Source organism: Curcuma longa, chromosome 16, assembly GCF_044706935.1.
Source record: "Curcuma longa cultivar G26 ecotype Majalengka, Jawa Barat chromosome 16, ITB_CL_G26_1.1, whole genome shotgun sequence".
In the NCBI taxonomy this organism is placed as follows: domain Eukaryota; kingdom Viridiplantae; phylum Streptophyta; class Magnoliopsida; order Zingiberales; family Zingiberaceae; genus Curcuma; species Curcuma longa.
The window spans coordinates 6,392,051-6,410,194 of NC_133876.1; the positions used below are offsets into that span (position 1 = coordinate 6,392,051).

The 18,144-nt window shown below is 39.0% G+C and overlaps 1 protein-coding gene across 1 annotated transcript; it reads left to right on the top strand.

Moving 5' to 3' along the window:
* The first annotated feature begins 3,296 nt into the window (after positions 1-3,296).
* Positions 3,297-3,839, top strand: LOC141846958 (uncharacterized). The gene is made up of 3 exons (XM_074734971.1): positions 3,297-3,388; positions 3,488-3,519; positions 3,586-3,839. The coding sequence occupies exons 1-3, from the start codon at positions 3,297-3,299 to the stop codon at positions 3,837-3,839; spliced, it is 378 nt and encodes a 125-aa protein (XP_074591072.1).
* The last annotated feature ends 14,305 nt before the right edge of the window (positions 3,840-18,144 follow it).

Consider the following 18,144-nt stretch of genomic DNA (forward strand, 5'->3'; position numbering starts at 1 on the left):
GATCTATATAGACGAACTTTATGGTTAATTCTGTAGGTTCATGTCTTAAACAACAAAACATGAGATTCAGAAGGAAGCTGTTTGACCATTTCTTGGTGCACTATGATAAGGATAATGGTTGATTTTGAGTGCTGTGTTCTCTTGTTTTTGTAGGATCGGGTTGGACCGACTAGAAGGGGATGAATAGACGATTTTAACAGCTAGAATAACACTTGTCTTAAAAAAAATTGGTTGCAACTGGATCGTTGCTCCAAGGCAGTTGATCACGCTTAATCAAAACTCCTTTAGGCGGAGAAGCCTTTATAGTTGTAGCACAAACTTAGAGAGAATATTACAATAGTAATTGATGATTTAACTTCTAAAACACTAAGTCCTATTTATAGCCCATGAGAATAGATCTGGATCGTTGATCGTAGATGAACTTTCTCTTGATCGTTGATCCGTTGATGCGATCATATCCGTTGATCGAAGATAGACTTTGATCATAGCCATTGATTAAATTAGGATAAACTTTATCTTTAATAAAAGATAAAAAGAATTATGCTTAATAAAAATTAAGTATTTATCTTTTGTATAATAAAAGATAAAGACTTAATTATCTTCTCTCTCTCTTTTTTTCCTCTTCAAAAGTCATGTCTAAGTCTAAGTCTCCGATCACAGTCAATGGTCAAAGTTAATAGTTTGACTTTTGTTGACTTTTTGTATAATCATCGGTTGGGTGATTTCTGACCAATCGGAGTCAGGCTCACCCGAACCCGACTCCGGCCTTTCGCCCCTCAAGCGTACTTCCTCCTGGCTTCTCGTCCCTCAGACGTCGCGCACGTCCTTCTCACTCCACCGGTGTACTCTTCTGTAGCTTCCGCGTCTCTCGGATTGCACCGAGCTCGTCGGCTCACTTTTCCGCACAACCCTTCTTGTCTGCTACGTCTTCCACTCGACTTCCTCCGTACCTAAGTTCCTGCACACTTAGTAGAGGGATTATAACAACACAGACTTAACTTGGTTGATCACATCAAAACTAACCGGGGCACCAACAATCTCTCCCTTTTTGATGTGCATCAACCCAAGTTCAGTTAGGGTTTAACCAAAAAAATAATAAAAGCAACAATTCTAAATAAACAGTTAAGCATAAAAAAATTTACATGTCAAAATAATAACCTCCCCCTGAACTTAGCCTACTCTCCCTCTTTGATCACAGCAAAAACGGGGTATTTAAAGCTAAGTAAGGGAAAAAAAATGTGCAAGTCTAATTTAAACTGAAGAAAATTTTTTTATAAGTGTCTAAGAAATGTAGAACATATCATAAAAAATTTGGTTGTCAAAAATGACTTAGCTAAGTATTTTGCAATTAAAATAAAATTTTTACTTAAAAATTTATAGAAAATAATCTCATTGTCATAAAAATTTGAAATTTTTTTGTAAAAGTTGAATAAAAAAATTAGGGAATAGTACAAAAATTTTTAGAATTAATTGAATTTTTTGTGAGAAAAAATAAATTAAATATTTAGATAATAAAATTTTAAAGAATGAAATTTTAAAATTAAAAATTACGTTAAAAAATATAGTTTATTGGAGTACCTGCACCAGTTCATGATTATCTTTATTGATGATATTTTGATATATTTTCGATCGGAGGCAAAACTTGAGCAATATCTCTGTAGGACGTTGGAGATATTACGTCGGGAGCAACTGTATGCTAAATCAGTAAATGTGCTTTCTGGTTATCCTTGTGGGATTTTACACACGTTCTATCAAAGTACATGGTATCGAGTCGCGGTGTTTCTGCTGATCCTCAGAAGATAGAGGTTGTTACCAGTTTGGGAGCAATTAGAAGTTCAGAAAATTCGTAGTTTCTTAGTTTGGCTGGATATTACCAAAGATTTGTGAGGGTTTCTCTAGTATTTGCTACACCGCTCACTAAGTCTGACCAAAAAGGGAACGAAGTTCGCTTTGTCAGAGGTTTGCGAGGTTAGTTGTCAGAAAGTTAGTTTGGGTTAGTGAGTGCCCCAATACCGACGAATCCTTCTGATGAAGACGGAATCACACTTTGCACGGATGCATCGTACTAGGTGTTGGGTGTAGTGTTGATGCAGTGCGATCGAGTAGTTGCCTATGTTTCTCGTTCGTTGAAGGACCGCGAGAGGAATTATTTGGTCCATGACTTGGAGCTGGCACCTATTATACTTTCACACTGAAGATTTGGTGAAAGCTAATGTGGTAGTTAATCCACTAAGCAGGAACTCTCGTAGGATTATCACTAGTCTAGCGAGTGGTAGTACCTACTAGTCCGACAGTTACTGATTTGGTAGTTACTAGTCAGTGGGTGGTAGTTACTGATCTGGTCCGACAATTTTCTAAGTTGGGCTTGGTGGAGCTTGAGCAGACTCAGCGAGAAGTGTTGATTTCTATAAAGATGATGCAGTCACCTACATTAGAGAAGATCAAGGTGACGCAGGCTAGCGACTAGCATATTTAGTTCATCTGGAGTAGGGTGCGACTGCATGCGACAGTTGGGGTTTCTGGCGATGTTGATAGGATATTTCAATTACAAGGAAGATGCTTTGTTTCGGAGCAGCATCCGATTATAAAGGAGTTATTGCAGGAGCACATCACCTAGGTTTGTGGATACATCTGGGTGGTACCACATGTATCGGGAACTGAAGCGCCCCTATTGGTGGACGACATGTAGAGAGACGTTGCAGATTTTATTGCGAGGTGTTTAGTCTGTCAGCAGGTGAAGGTTGAACACCAGAGACCAGCTGGATTACTCCAGGTGATACCAGTACTTCGAGTGGAAGTGGGAACACATTACGATGAAGTTTGTACAGGGCTGCACAGGACCCTCTTGGAAGGGGCATGGTGTGAAGTGGTGAAATCCTCGTATTTGGTTAATTCAGAATAAGTTCTAGTGCATATTATCTTTTATTGTGGTTAGTTGGACACTTTATACATATTCATGTTGACTTCTAATGTTGATCTAGGCTTGTCCTTGATTCGCTTGAAATTCAGGTGATATATATATTTTGTTGTGTGTTTAGACATCTTGCTATCTATGTTGATTATTGTTGTTTATCACCGGTTCATGATACCGGTGATCAGTAGAGATTTTGTTACCTATGCATGCTGATTTGGCATAGAATCTTCGTTGGTTATTCGTTGCTTGATCATCATGTTTCGCATGGTGCACGCGTCGTATGCATCACAATGTTGTGTGTCAATCGTCATTTATAGCTAGCCTTAGTGGCTGCAAGTTATAGGTGTAGTTAGGAGTTTTCCATTCATTGAACCATCGAGGGATGGTGGCTGTACGACCTGTACGACCTGTCGCAGTTCAGGTCACTGTCCCTGTGTCTAAGCCACCCCCGCAGAATGTAGTACTTCGAGACGGGTAACAGAAGCAGACATGGATTACAGTATGTATGTAGCTATATACGGCTACTATTGGGTTGTCATCAGATTACTATGTTGGGATACTGAATTATGGCAGTGTAACGTCGGACACCCCAGTATCATATATATGTGAGTATTGGGGCGAGTGTGGGCAGTTACATTGTGCATGTATTGTTTTGTGTGTTGAATATGTAGGTACTGGATCATTTGAGATATTGGAGTGGGTTGGCGAGGTTGCATACTGCCTAGCATTGCCGTCGACACTTGTGGGTGTCCATAGTGTGTTTCATGTTTCCATGTTGCGAAGATACGTACCTCATCCTTCACACATTCTGAGGGAAGTACCTGTTCATCTCCAGCCAGACGCTTCTTATGAGGAGATACCAGTGCGGATTCTTAACCATAAGGAGCGACGGAATAAAACTATTCAACTTGTGAAAGTCGGATGACAGCATCATACGGATGAGGAGGCTACGTGGGAGCTGGAGGATATTATCTGTGCTCGATACCCTCATCTATTTACTTGAGGTATGATGTTAATTATTATGTTATTTGTTTCTACTCTGTATATTAGATAGTAAATTTGGGGACCAAATTTTTATTAGTGGGAGAGAATATAAAATACCGGAGGTTGAGGGGGGTTAATTGCAAATAACTAACCTTAATTGTTGAGATTGATGGGAGATTATCGAAATCCAACTAAACCTAACCTAATAGGGCCATTTAAATCTAGCTCAATAGCCCACATAATGCCCCTATAATTAATCAAGAGATATTGGGATTTAGGGTTAATAGTGTTGGCGATCTGGATCTTTGTCCCATGTTCCGGATTCTATTTGCTTCGAGAAGCATAAGTCCAACATGATAAAAAATTTTATCCGGCTGTCCGGATCAATCGACAAAGTCTTCAAAGAAGACTAAGTCGATCGATCCACAAGATCGCCGATTTCTAAATTACTACGATTTTAATTATTTAGTTCTAAGTACAAATAAGACTGTGAAAAATAAATTTATACCAGAACCCGGATTGAACCTCAGAATCTTCTGCTGTATTCCTTATCTCTTTCTCGGACGTTGTGTGGGCAACGATCTTCCGAGAACTAAGGACTGCAACCTCTGCTGGATGAAGCCTTGGATCGCCTTGCTTCTTTCTTCTAAGCAGCTTCGTTCTTCCTCGCCTTCCACCTTGGATCCGGCCACCTCCTTGAGAAGAAGATTCAGCCACCAATAGAGAGGAAAGAAAATGAAAGAGAAAGAAGAAGTGGATGGGGAATAGTGGTCGGCCAAGAGAGAAAGAAATTGGAGCAATTGTGAAATCGGAGAGATTTCGTATGCTATTCTATTTCTCTGTGTCCTCTTAGCGCCCCTCCCCCTCTCTTTTATAGTCTCCCAATGCCCAATCTTTGGCCGCCTCCTTTAATCTAGGAGTTGATTTGGACTTGTTTCCATAAATAACTTTCAAATATAGAAAAGAATAGGCGCCGATTATTTCTTCCCTTGATCGCTTGGCGGCCCCCTTAGTTTTTTTATAAAAAAAATGTTTCCATATCTATGAATAGGTGGCCGGCCAAATCAAGAGGATTTGGTTCAATTGTGAACCAACTTTGTATTAAAGAGAAATAAAACCGAACCGAAGAGATCATCGCATGCAACTTAACCTCATGAACGGTTCTAATATCGGTTCGGTTTTAAATCTCTTTAAATGCAAAACCCGATTCACGAGGTGAACCGAGTTTGGTTCTCTATAGCCCACGCCCAAAACCATTTAATTGTAGCTATTAGATTGGAGCAATTAAGTTGTATTAAAGTAGATTATATTAGAACCGTTAGATGAGGTTAAGTTGCATCCAATGGATGAGATCTCTTCGGTTCGGTTTTATTTCTCTTTAATACAAAGTTGGTTCACAAATTGAACCAAATCCTCTTGATTTGGCCGGCCACCTATTCATAGATATGGAAACATTTTTTTTATAAAAAAACTGAGGGGGCCGCCAAGCAATCAAGGGAAGAAATAATCGGCGCCTATTCTTTTCTATATTTGAAAGTTATTTATGGAAACAAGTCCAAATCAACTCCTAGATTAAAGGAGGCGGCCAAGGATTGATTGGGCATTGGGAGACTATAAAAGAGAGGGGGAGGGGCGGCCAAGAGGACACAGAGAAATAGAATAGCATACGAAATCTCTCCGATTTCACAATTGCTCCAATTTCTTTCTCTCTTGGCCGACCACTATTCCCCATCCACTTCTTCTTTCTCTTTCATTTTCTTTCCTCTCTATTGGTGGCTGAATCTTCTTCTCAAGGAGGTGGCCGGATCCAAGGTGGAAGGCGAGGAAGAACGAAGCTGCTTCAAGAAAGAAGCAAGGCGATCCAAGGCTTCATCCAGCAGAGGTTGCAGTCCTTAGTTCTCGGAAGATCGTTGCCCACACAACGTCCGAGAAAGAGATAAGGAATACAGCAGAAGATTCTGAGGTTCAATCCGGGTTCTGGTATAAATTTATTTTTCACAGTCTTATTTGTACTTAGAACTAAATAATTAAAATCGTAGTAATTTAGAATCGGCGATCTTGTGGATCGATCGACTTAGTCTTCTTTGAAGACTTTGTCGATTGATCCGGACAGGATAAAATTTTTTATCATGTGGGGTTCTATGCTTCTCGAAGCAAATAGAATCCGGAACATGGGACAAAGATCCAGATCGCCAACACTATTAACCCTAAATCCCAATATCTCTTGATTAATTATAGGGGCATTATGTGGGCTATTGAGCTAGATTTAAATGGCCCTATTAGGTTAGGTTTAGTTGGATTTCGATAATCTCCCATCAATCTCAACAATTAAGGTTAGTTATTTGCAATTAACCCCCCTCAACCTCCGGTATTTTATATTCTCTCCCACTAATAAAAATTTGGTCCCCAAATTTACTATCTTCATACTACAGAGTAGAAACAAATAACATAATAATTAACATCATACCTCAAGTAAATAGATGAGGGTATCGAGCATGGATAATATCCTCCAGCTCCCACGTAGCCTCCTCATCCGTATGATGCTGTCATCCGACTTTCACAAGTTGAATAGTTTTATTCCGTCGCTCCTTATGGTTAAGAATCCGCACTGGTATCTCCTCATAAGAAGCGTCTGGCTGGAGATGAACAGGTACTTCCCTCAGAATGTGTGAAGGATGAGGTACGTATCTTCGCAACATGGAAACATGAAACACACTATGGACACCCACAAGTGTCGACGGCAATGCTAGGCAGTATGCAACCTCGCCAACCCACTCCAATATCTCAAATGATCCAGTACCTACATATTCAACACACAAAACAATACATGCACAATGTAACTGCCCACACTCGCCCCAATACTCACATATATATGATACTGGGGTGTCCGACGTTACACTGCCATAATTCAGTATCCCAACATAGTAATCTGATGACAACCCAATAGGTAGCCGTATATAGCTACATACATCCTGTAATCCATGTCTGTCTTCTATACCCGTCTCGAAGTACTACACTCTGCGGTGACTAAGACACAGGACAGTGACCTAACTGCGTGCGTACAGGTCGTACAGCCACCATCCCTCGATGGTTCAATGAATGGAAAACTCCTAACTACACCTATAACTTGCAGCCACTAGGCTAGCTATCAATGACGATTGACACACAACATTGGGAATTACAATCGCCACATTGCACCATGCAAAACATGATGATCAAGCAACAATGACCAACGATTACTATGCCAAATCAGCATGCATAGGTAACAAAATCTCTACTGATCACCGGTATCATGAACCGGTGATAAACAACAATAATCAACATAGATAGCAAGATGTCTAAACACACAACAAAATATATATATCACCTGAGATTCAAGCGAATCAAGGACAAGCCTAGAATCAACATTAGAATCAACATGAATATGTATAAAGTGTCCAACTAACCACAATAAAAGATAATATGCACTAGAACTTATTCTGAATTGACCAAATACGAGGATTGACCACTTCACACCATGTCCCTTCCGGGTCCTGTGCAGGCCTGTAACAAAATCCATCGTAATGTGTTCCCACTTCCACTCAAGTACTGGTATCACCTGGAGTAATCCAGCTGGTCTCTGGTGTTCAACCTTCACCTGCTGACAGACTAAACACCTCGCAATAAAATCTGCAACGTCTCTCTACATGTCGTTCCACCAATAGGGGCGCTTCAGTTCCCGATACATGTGAGTACCACCCAGATGTATCACAAACCTAGAGTGATGTGCCTCCTGCAATAACTCCTTTATAATCGGATGCTGCTCCGAAACAAAGCATCTTCCTTGGAATTGAAATATCCTATCAACATTGCCAGAAACCCCAACTGTTGCATGAGTCCACCCTACTCCAGATGAACTAAATATGCTAGTCGCTAGCCTGCGTCACCTTGATCTTCTCTAATATAGGTGACTGCATCATCTTTATAGAAATCAACACTTCTCGCTGAGTCTGCTCAAGCTCCACCAAGCCCAACTTAGAAAATTATCGGACCAGATCAGTAACTACCACCCACTGACTAGTAACTACCAAATCAGTAACTGTCGGACTAGATCAGTAACTACCACTCGCTAACTAGTCATAATCCTACGAGAGTTCCTGCTTAGTGGATTAACTACCACATTAGCTTTCGCCAAATCTTCAGTGTGAAGATAATAGGTGCCAGCTCCAAGTCATGCACCAAATAATTCCTCTCGTGGTCCTTCAACGGACGAGAAACATAGGCAACTACTCGATCGCACTGCATCAACACTGCACCCAACACCTAGTACGATGCATCCGAGCAAAGTGTGATTCCGTCTTCATCAGAAGGATTCGTCAGTATTGGGGCACTCACTAACCCAACTTAAGCTTCTGACAACTAACCTCACAAACCTCTGACAAAGCGAACTTCGTTCCCTTTTTGGTCAGACGAGTGAGCGGTGTAGCAATATGAGAGAAACCCTCTACAAATCTTTGGTAATATCCAGCCAAACTAAGAAACTATGAATTTTCTGAACAATCTTTGATCGCTCCCAACTGGTAACAACCTCTATCTTCTGAGGATCAGCAGAAACACCGCGACTCGATACCATGTACTTGATACAACGTGTCTATAAATCCCACAGAGGATAACCAGAAAGCACATTTACTGAATTTAGCATACAGTTGCTCCCGACGTAATGTCTCCAACGCCCTACAGAGATATTGCTCAAGTTTTGCCTCCGATCGAAAATATATCAAAATATCATCAATAAAGACAATCATGAACTGGTGCAGGTACTCCAATAAAACCTGGTTCATCAGTTCCATAAATACGGCTGGAGCATTGGTGAGTTCCGATGACATCACCAAGAACTCATAATGTCCACAACGAGTACAGAAAGCTATCTTCCATACTTCCTCGTCTCGTACTTCTGTTGATGATACCTAAACCTTAAGTCAATCTTGGGGTACACACAAGAGTCTTTCAATTAATCAAACAAATCATAAATACATGGTAAAAGGATAATTGTTTTTGATTGTAACCGCCTTCAACTGACAGTAATCAATACACAGTCTCATAGATTCGTCCTTCTTTCTCACAAATAGGACTAGGGCTTCCCCTGGTGGTGCACTATGGTGAATGAAACCCCGGTCCAACCTGTAGTTGGATCTTAAGCTCTTCCAACTCCTTCGGAGCCATGCGATACGGGCACTGATGTCGTGCCTGGAATCACCTCGATATATAGTAAACTGGACCTGCCTCTAAGGTGGCAAACCAGAAAGCTCGTTCGGAAACACATCCTGATAATTTTGGACGATACGAACATCGGAAAGACAAGAAATATTGTCTTCCTTTGTTTACTTCAGAAGCAGTAAACTAACCTCGACATCTTTCTAACATTCTTTGGGCTTGTATAGCAGAAATGAGAGATAACCCATCATTCCGAATACTAACAAATTCCTAAGCGGGTTGATCCGTAAGTCGGAAGGTAATCACTCTAGCTCGGCAATCCACCATAGCATGATGAGTGGCTAACCAATCCATACCCAGATTAATTTCGAACTCCATCAAATCTAGCACTTGAAGGTCCACCATAAGGATGTGACCGTCGAAATCCAACGGGCATCATCTAATCTGCTGATTGATAATCATCACTTCACCTGAAGGTAAAGATACTGCTAAACTACACGATCTAACTATAGAAATTCTCCCAATTGTTCGACTTATCTGTGTCTTTCGCCGAATATATGCAGCAAATTCCTGGGTGAACTGGAACATTCAATCACCCTCTGATCTACAATTTCGGGCATACTCGGCGAGTCGAGAGAATTCCGTGTTTTGTCTGTAACAAAACGATCACCCTGCTTAATATTCAGAAACTTCTAACATCGTGCTAAGCAGAATGGAGAATGGCGCTGAAAAGTACTATCTCTCGACAACCTCTCGAAAATAACCAAGACAAGTCCCGCTGTCCGAGTACAGTCCTCTAAGTCTTTCATCACGTGACAACCTGATCACGGAGGAGTACACAGTTAATTTGACTTTCTCTGTCTTGGTGCAAGGAATATACGCAAAGATATTAGTCAAATTCTCCAACCATGAACGAGCAAACCATGGGTCAGATCCCCCACAAAATAAAGTCAATCGGTCCTTGACGAACTTTGCCATTAATGGTATCCGGCACTTACCCACAGTCTTACTAACCGTTACCGGATCCGTCACTGGTATTTCTTGAGCTTGAGAACCCTGTCTCCCAACTGGAGGATTATGGGTGTACTCTTAATTATCCACAACATCCTCAGAAATCCCCGATCAATATCTTCCACATCCAACAACTATGAACATCCAACAACTATGAACACCCATCAACATGGAACTCAATATAAAACAGCTCAGTAAGCTAACCTACTGGAATTAGCAACAGCTTCAGTATCAACAACTGAAATAGATTCAACGTCAACAACATCCTAAGAACCCTCCGGCTCCACCGGAGTAGTAGGTCGTCTCCGTGGCCAACCACATACTTGGTTTTGTATAGGGGCCATTAGATAAAATCAGATATCCCCTAGCAACACAACTACTATAAATTGTTAACAAATGAATAAGATAACTAAATAATTTTACTTACAACTGTTTGGAGAATTCTTGCCGCTGTCTGTCCCATCTCACAACTAGATTGAGTCATTCTGATTAGGATTTTTGTCACATCCCGGAAGAAGGCTATCCGAAAAATTTTGACAACATCTCCCCTATAACAGTGACCTTTCCCTGAATACATGCATATATACAAAGGCTAACACGGCCCAACAACATAACAACAAAAATAATAATAAGGCCACATGACTACAACCACGCATAATAAGGCCCACACGGCCATCATCTACGAACTAAACACATGCATACCAACCATATACAAAACATCGCATCAAAATATGTCAAAATCTGAAATACAACAAGTAAGATCTAAAGTAAAACTCCAAATCCAACAAACTCCAAAACTACCAATACAGTCCATGTCCACAAATACATCGTATCAAAAGTCAGTCACCATAACAACGCAAACTCGACACCATACCAGTCTTCAGCTGTGAGAGGGAAGCAGGTTGGCAAAATCTCCCAAGCTCCTAGCACCTTTCTGTTACCTGGGGAGAAATCAAAGAAATCCCCAGGGTCTGGGTGGTGAGCATTAGATGCTCAGTGGAATACATGAAATAAGTGCATATAAGATCAACAGGATATAACAATAAATAACAACAGGTGGTATATAGGGAACAGAGTCAATAATGTATATCAGGTATGAACAGTATACAACTCAGCAACAAGGTATAACAGGTATAACAGGTATAAGAATCATGTAACTCAGTAAGACAAGGCATATCATATAATACAGCAATCGTATATATAAATCAACTAAACAGGCATCATACATGGTCCTGAGTGCGAGCTACCCCTAGTCACCCTCCCAGAACTCAGTGAACTGATGCGCTAAACAGGACATACTGCACAGGCTCCAACAACTAACCACTGTTAATCAAGTGGTGGGCGGGCAGTCTTCAAGATGGCTCACCTAACCAATCCTAGTTGCACCCAACATGGTGCTAACAACAAGAACAGCCAACTATTGCTGTCAATATTCCCTACTTCTAACATGTGGTAATATCAACATAAATCCAGATAAAGTCAACATGATAGATAAAGTTAACATGATATCATCATGGTATCAACAAGTATCCACAAGTATCGATCAATCAAAGGTCACAACAGATGTCACGAAATGAATATCAACCGATGAATAATATAAGCAACTGAAAAGTCAACTAGATGTATAAAATGAGGCAATATATTATGCACTTAAAGGAAAGAGTCTGTAGTGACCAAGTACAGGGTACCCACCTGATACGACGTCCGTAAGTAACCGAACTCCAAGAAAATAGACCACGTAGGTACCGGATTAATAAATAGGGACCTGCAAATCAACAACGTACGACACTATGTACCATGATCCATAAATTTATCAACAATAGAATAAATCTGATTTATCCAATCCAGAGTTGACCCAACCAATTTTCAATTGAATCCTAACCAGCTAATTGAATTCAATTGATTACTCAATTGAATCTAAATCAACTGATTAACTCCAATTTTTTATAAGTTGGTTCCAACTTTAGGTAGGGTCAAGTTCCCTATAATTGGACCAACCAAACTTAACTTAAACCTGACACTTCAACAGATCCAATGATAGTCCAACAATAATCTGACCCACCCTAGGATCCACTTGGATCCTATTAATACAACAAGATTAATTAGTTGTATTAATCAAATAATATAACTAACCAAAACCCCTATTTATCAATTTGATCCACTTCTATCCTAAATCAACCTAATCACAACTAATTCTGTAACCTCAGAATTGGACAAGATCGAACCCATCAAAACCACACAGGGTAGGCCAACCTCACACAAAAAAATCAAACATCAATCAACAACATACTTACAATCATCAACTATCAAAAGTTTTACCTCAGATCCAATTGCCCTAGCAATCTGATCAACGAGCAACGAATGATTCGGCCCACATTCACTTGCCGCTGATCAATCCAACAAAACCGAAGGATCTACCAGCAGCGTCTTTCCCTACAGCCCTACTTACAATCGTCGCCCCTGTTCGCAAAGCATCCAACAACTCAGATCAACAACAATCCAAACAGCATATTACTCAGCACAAACCAGGAATCAAATCAAAAACACATACCTCAAATCCCTTATGCCCAAGAGGTCCCTGATCTCTCCTCCACACGGTCAGAAGCAACGAAAAACCCCTCCGTCACGGATCTGCTCATGTCCAACAAATTGAGTTGTAAAACTCAATCAGATCGTCTGAAATCGAAGAAATACGGCAACATCACAAAGATCTCAGCCCTTACCGTTCTCTTCTCCTCTTGTTCACCGCTGGAACCACCGCCGTGGACAGCTTCCACGCAACTCCCGGCGAACCCTAGCCCCAACAGGTCAATCCTCTGGTCGTCGGCACTCAGTTCCGACCCGCCTCTAGCTCCGGACGGCCGGAGTCTTGCGTCGAGAAGTAGATCAGCAACGAAGGGCAGCGGTGTGATCGGGAATTGAAGAGGCGAGAATGCGAAGGGTTAATGGATCGGGGTCTTTTGAAGATGTTTTAACGGGTCGGGTTTGAGGGGTTAATGGTTTGAACCCTAAACCCATTAGCTATTAACCCTAAATCCCAATATCTCTTGATTAATTATAGGGGCATTATGTGGGCTATTGAGCTACATTTAAATGGGCTTATTAGGTTAGGTTTAGTTGGATTTCGATAATCTCCCATCAATCTCAACAATTAAGGTTAGTTATTTGCAATTAACCCCCCTCAACCTCCGGTATTTTACAATTTTCTATTAAAGCACTATGAATAGTCTGAATTTTAAATATTTTTGAAACTTCTAGTAATAGAGCTAATCACATAAACAATTCTAGTTGCCTGTTTGTCACTTCTGAGCAGGTATGGTTTCAATTTCAGGGCTGAATGTGACATTTGGTACATTCTACTGCTGATATTATCTAAATGTAGTTCTTGTTTCAATTTTTTTAGCTCTATTTCTTTCACTAAAATCATACATTATATTTTACCTTTATTTTTATCACATAATTCAGAATGCACAAAGGCCAAGCTGAGAACTTTTGCTTTTGTTTCCTACTTTTCATGAATTTTAGGGATCACTTGTACATGGGAGACAAGGTAAAGAGATTTTCAAAGCAAATCTAGATAAGAATCTTTGTAGAGAGGTAATAGCCCCACATCAACTATCATACTACTATATGTCTTGTTTTGATGGATTATATAAGGTGTGTCATGATATTTCTATGATTGGTTATCTTCTTCCACTTCGACATGGTTTCTGAGCACCCAATAGCAGTCTTATGCTCTTTTCTTTGTTTCGACAGTCTACTAAATCTTTTTTCATACTCTATTTCTCCCTTAATTTAGGCTTCCTCACTGGTTGGATTTCTTGCTGCTTCTGTCAATTGCTTCCGTTTTTGCTTCCTTGCAAGTAGCCTACTATCTTTTTCATTATATGAGAAGTGTTGTTCAACTTTTTCTATTCAACCGCAGGCTTTTTAGTACTCTTTGCAACACGGACTTCCTCTGGTTGCATTTTGTCAGGATCAGTGTTTAACTTTATTTGATCATCCTTTGGTTGCTTCACAGCATACCCTGCATCATGAGCCAAAGGTACAGTCATTAAATGCATATTATTGTTTTTTCTTGATTTGCTAAATGCAATAAACTTGACGTGGAGAATTCATTGCCAGGTTATGGTTATGCCTTCCATTGAGCACCTTTTGACAAGTTCCGATCTACAGGTGTGTAACGTGATATGATTAGTATAAAATAAAGCAAAAAAGACAAGCACACTTTGTTTGTTTTGTAGAAAGCAACTTACATATATAAAATATTTTTCAAGAAAAAAATTGACAAGGGAAATAATTTTCCATGTTTGGTGTTACATAATCTTGTGTCAATTGTGAGGTGGGTTTCATCTTTACTACCAGCATCATCTCCTCAACTTCATGCCAACTCCTCACAATTTGACCTCTTTATCCTACACCTTGTCTAGTGTGTTGTCTCTCAGTCTGCTCAACTGGCCTTCTCTGTTTCCTTTTACTCCAATGGGGATGACAGAGAGGTGCATGATTTGAAATCTCGTACCACGCCAAATGGTATATTCGAAATTTATCAATTTGATAAATTACCAAAACTTGATACTACTCAACACACAATGTCTCCCGTGTCTTTGTGTCAATCATGTCGATGGATAACTTGTCATGCCAACACTCAAGACCTCTTGCCATACTACAATATAAACTTACACTAAGATAATAGCTTTTATAAGCTTGTGTCTTAATAAAATTATGTCAAATCATTGTACATGGAACATAAAATCTGAACTTAAGTATATATAGTTGTCTTATCTTCTTTTTTGTTCCTTCGTCTGCTTCCCCATTCCATCTCTAATTTGCCACTGACAACATACATTGGAATGTTGCCAAAATACCAAATTAGCATCGGTGAGTGAGCTTTATGGAGGGGATTGGAGGGAAAGTGTCGGGTTTGCAACGGGGCATCAAAGGATGCAAAGGGAGGTGGTGATGTTTATAGAGAGGAAAGAGGGACAACACTGGGTTCAGTGAGGGGGTGTAGGCATCGGAGGAGATGGCGATCAGGTTCACTAAAGGGTCTAGAGGGATGGCTGTGCTCAGCACGTAGGCTGAAACAAAGTTGGCGACCTTGAAGGCTGGCATGGGAAATGGTAAGTCTATGTTAAATGATGTGTGCGAATGAGAGACTTTTGCTCTAACAACCTTTTATTTTGAGTGAAATACACAGACCATGCGTTTAAACAAGTACCTTGTCCCAAGTTTCTACAATGTCTATCATTTGTATATGCAATACACTATTGAAGCTATAATGTTTATGTAGATAACATTAAGGGACAACTTTTTCTTCTTGATTTTGATTTGGAATATCTTATTTCTCCTTTTTATTTTCAATTCTTTTCTCTACCTTAAATTATTTCAGCAAGTATGCACCGATAAACTATCTATATCTCCACAATAATTTTGATGTACAGAAATTAGTATTCCTTGGAACTGCTGAAGAGATTTCCACTTTAAGACCATATTGGACAGAAGCAACAAGAGGGCTTGCAGATGTTGTTCAGCCTCAGACATGTATGCTTGAAATTATTCCATCTGGAGTTTCAAAAGGTAGTGGTGTAAAGATGCTACTGGATCACCTTGGAATTGCTACAGATGAGGTATGTAATAGTTGCATGCATGGAACACATTCAAATTGTTTAACAGAAGTGGTTTGTTTAATTCTAGTTGAACTGGTGGTTCAATCACTTGAATTGCAAATATTTCCCGGACATCAACTCGGACAAGTTAATTGGTTAGACCGACCCAAATCATTTGGTTTAGTTGCATATCTATCACATCCATTTAAAATCAAATTCTACTTTAAATTAATTATGAAACATCATAATTACACATAAACCAATGGAAAAAATTAATTGAGGAATAAGTATCAATATAAAAGCTTGTAAGATTAATCTTGTGATGCATTATCATTTGGATAGATTAAAATATCAAAAAGAATTATTTTCCTACCTCAAACTTTAATTATGTAGGACTGTGAATAGGATTTTGACATTTCTAAGTTATGAAAAAATTGGTCTAATTTTTTTCCCAGTCCGACTTGACAAAAACTAACCCAAGCTGGACAAGTTTCAGTTTTGATTCTTTTTTTCCCAGTCTGACTGGTGGAGTGGTTCTGTTTAGTTTTAGAACTGTGTTTAACAAAATTGCTTGCTGCTTTAGTCATCTTTGATATATACTGCAATCAACATCTTGTTGTTTAAGTCCCTAACTATATGGGGTCAGCTAATATGGATCGTATCCTTCATCAAGTTGTATGTAAGATCATTGTTTTTGACTACGTCAATGAAAATTGCTTTGGTTTCATAAAATTCAGTCTCATTAGTTGCCATTAAATGATTATTATAGTCCGTGTTATCGCTTTGTTGACCTTTTCATGATTTAAAATGATCTTTGAACCGATACACCACATTTCAACAATGAAAAATGAGACAGATGCAGACTACTACTGTTTAACAAACTTCTAGTGTTTTTCATCAGATAAATCCTATATTTTCTTGTTGCATTAACAATAATACTGCTTGTGTTTTGTAAAAATCAACATGCCTTTAGTTGCCCATTTCACAAGTAGCATGTATTCGAGCCATTATCATTTCGCTTTTAGGATTTTTGCATGATTGAAGTGATCTTTGAACAGATTCTGCCACATTTTGACGGCGAAAATAAGACCATGATGCATGCATCATCAGCATCATCATCATCATCATCATCATCATCATCGAACATGGTAATGCCAGATGAAAGCTAGAACACCAACGATTACTTGTAGTACATTCCTTGCAGTAAATATCTATGTTCTTGGCGCAGCAAAGAGGTCTGGCTATATCTCTATTAAATGGACCAGCATGACTCGAAGGAAAGAGCAAGGCGTCTCGGTTCACTTGATTGCCTGAAAATGCGTGAGTAATGCTTTGAATGCGTCTAATGAAAACAATGTTTGGTTAGATGGAGCCAGTGAATAGGACTGATAATGTGGCGATATATGGAGCTAAGATATCTTAGTTCAACTAATGAAACCGAAATCGAGTAGTTAAAGATCTACTAAGTGTCACTCGGGGATATGAGTAATTAATGCTTCGAATGTGCCCGATGAAGATTTGTTTTTGTTTGATGAAGCAAGCGAATAGCTAGTGGAATAGGGTTAGTAATGTGATGATAGTTGGACCTAAGATCTACGTAGAATTGATAATTAGTTTGGGGTATTACTGCTTTATATGTCTGTACTCATGCATTGTATCATGTGGACAAATCCCACTGTCACAAGATGTGATCTGTTAATTAGTCTTGGCCGTAAACTTGCCGTGTGAAGACCATTTAAAAGTTGGATGATCTGATTATTAAATGTTTTTTTGGATAATCCAGGTGTTTGCTCGATTAATCCGGGAGGTGTGTTTGATTGTTTAACCTTAATTGATTTCGAGAAAGGTGTGTTTAGTTTGAATTTCAAATTATTATTATTATTATTTTGACAATTTAGATATTTAATTTTTATGTTCTAATTAACTCGGAAGATAATTGGTTTAATCTCATTGAAGTTTTCACAAACTATAGATTTGAACTTTCATAGTAAGATTTTCAAAGTAATATGTTTTAATTAGATGAAATTTAAAATTTTTTATTTATTTAGAGAGTACGTCCTACCTTTTATCATCACACGGGCTCACATTGAATTTGCATTCATACATTTTCTAAAATTGATTTTCACATTCTTCAATTAAATCGATCGGTAATATGTATCTTGATTCTCAAAATAAATTTAATTACAAGTCAAAATTTTAATCCGTGGAAGAACGTTTTTTTGATTTTTTAATTGAATCAAAAAGTTATTTTTTTCTAAAAAATATCAATTTAAATGGAATAATATAATAGAACCAACCCTATTTTAATCCAACTATATATAAATCCAATAAAATTCTTTAAATTCTTGTCATTTTTAAAGAAGCTAAAAACCATTGCCCTCCTCGACTTCGAGCTCAAGGAAGTAAACCTTTTCTTACAATAAACGTATACTA

What these genes read in the sequence shown, in the direction of transcription:
- LOC141846958 (XM_074734971.1), top strand. Translation starts at nt 3,297, where the DNA reads ATGGTGGCTGTACGACCTGTACGACCTGTCGCAGTTCAGGTCACTGTC. An exon ending in AATGTAGTACTTCGAGACGG is followed by an intron (nt 3,389 to 3,487) that starts GTAACAGAAGCA and finishes GAATTATGGCAG; the next exon opens with TGTAACGTCGGACACCCCAG. An exon ending in CACCCCAGTATCATATATAT is followed by an intron (nt 3,520 to 3,585) that starts GTGAGTATTGGG and finishes TTGAATATGTAG; the next exon opens with GTACTGGATCATTTGAGATA.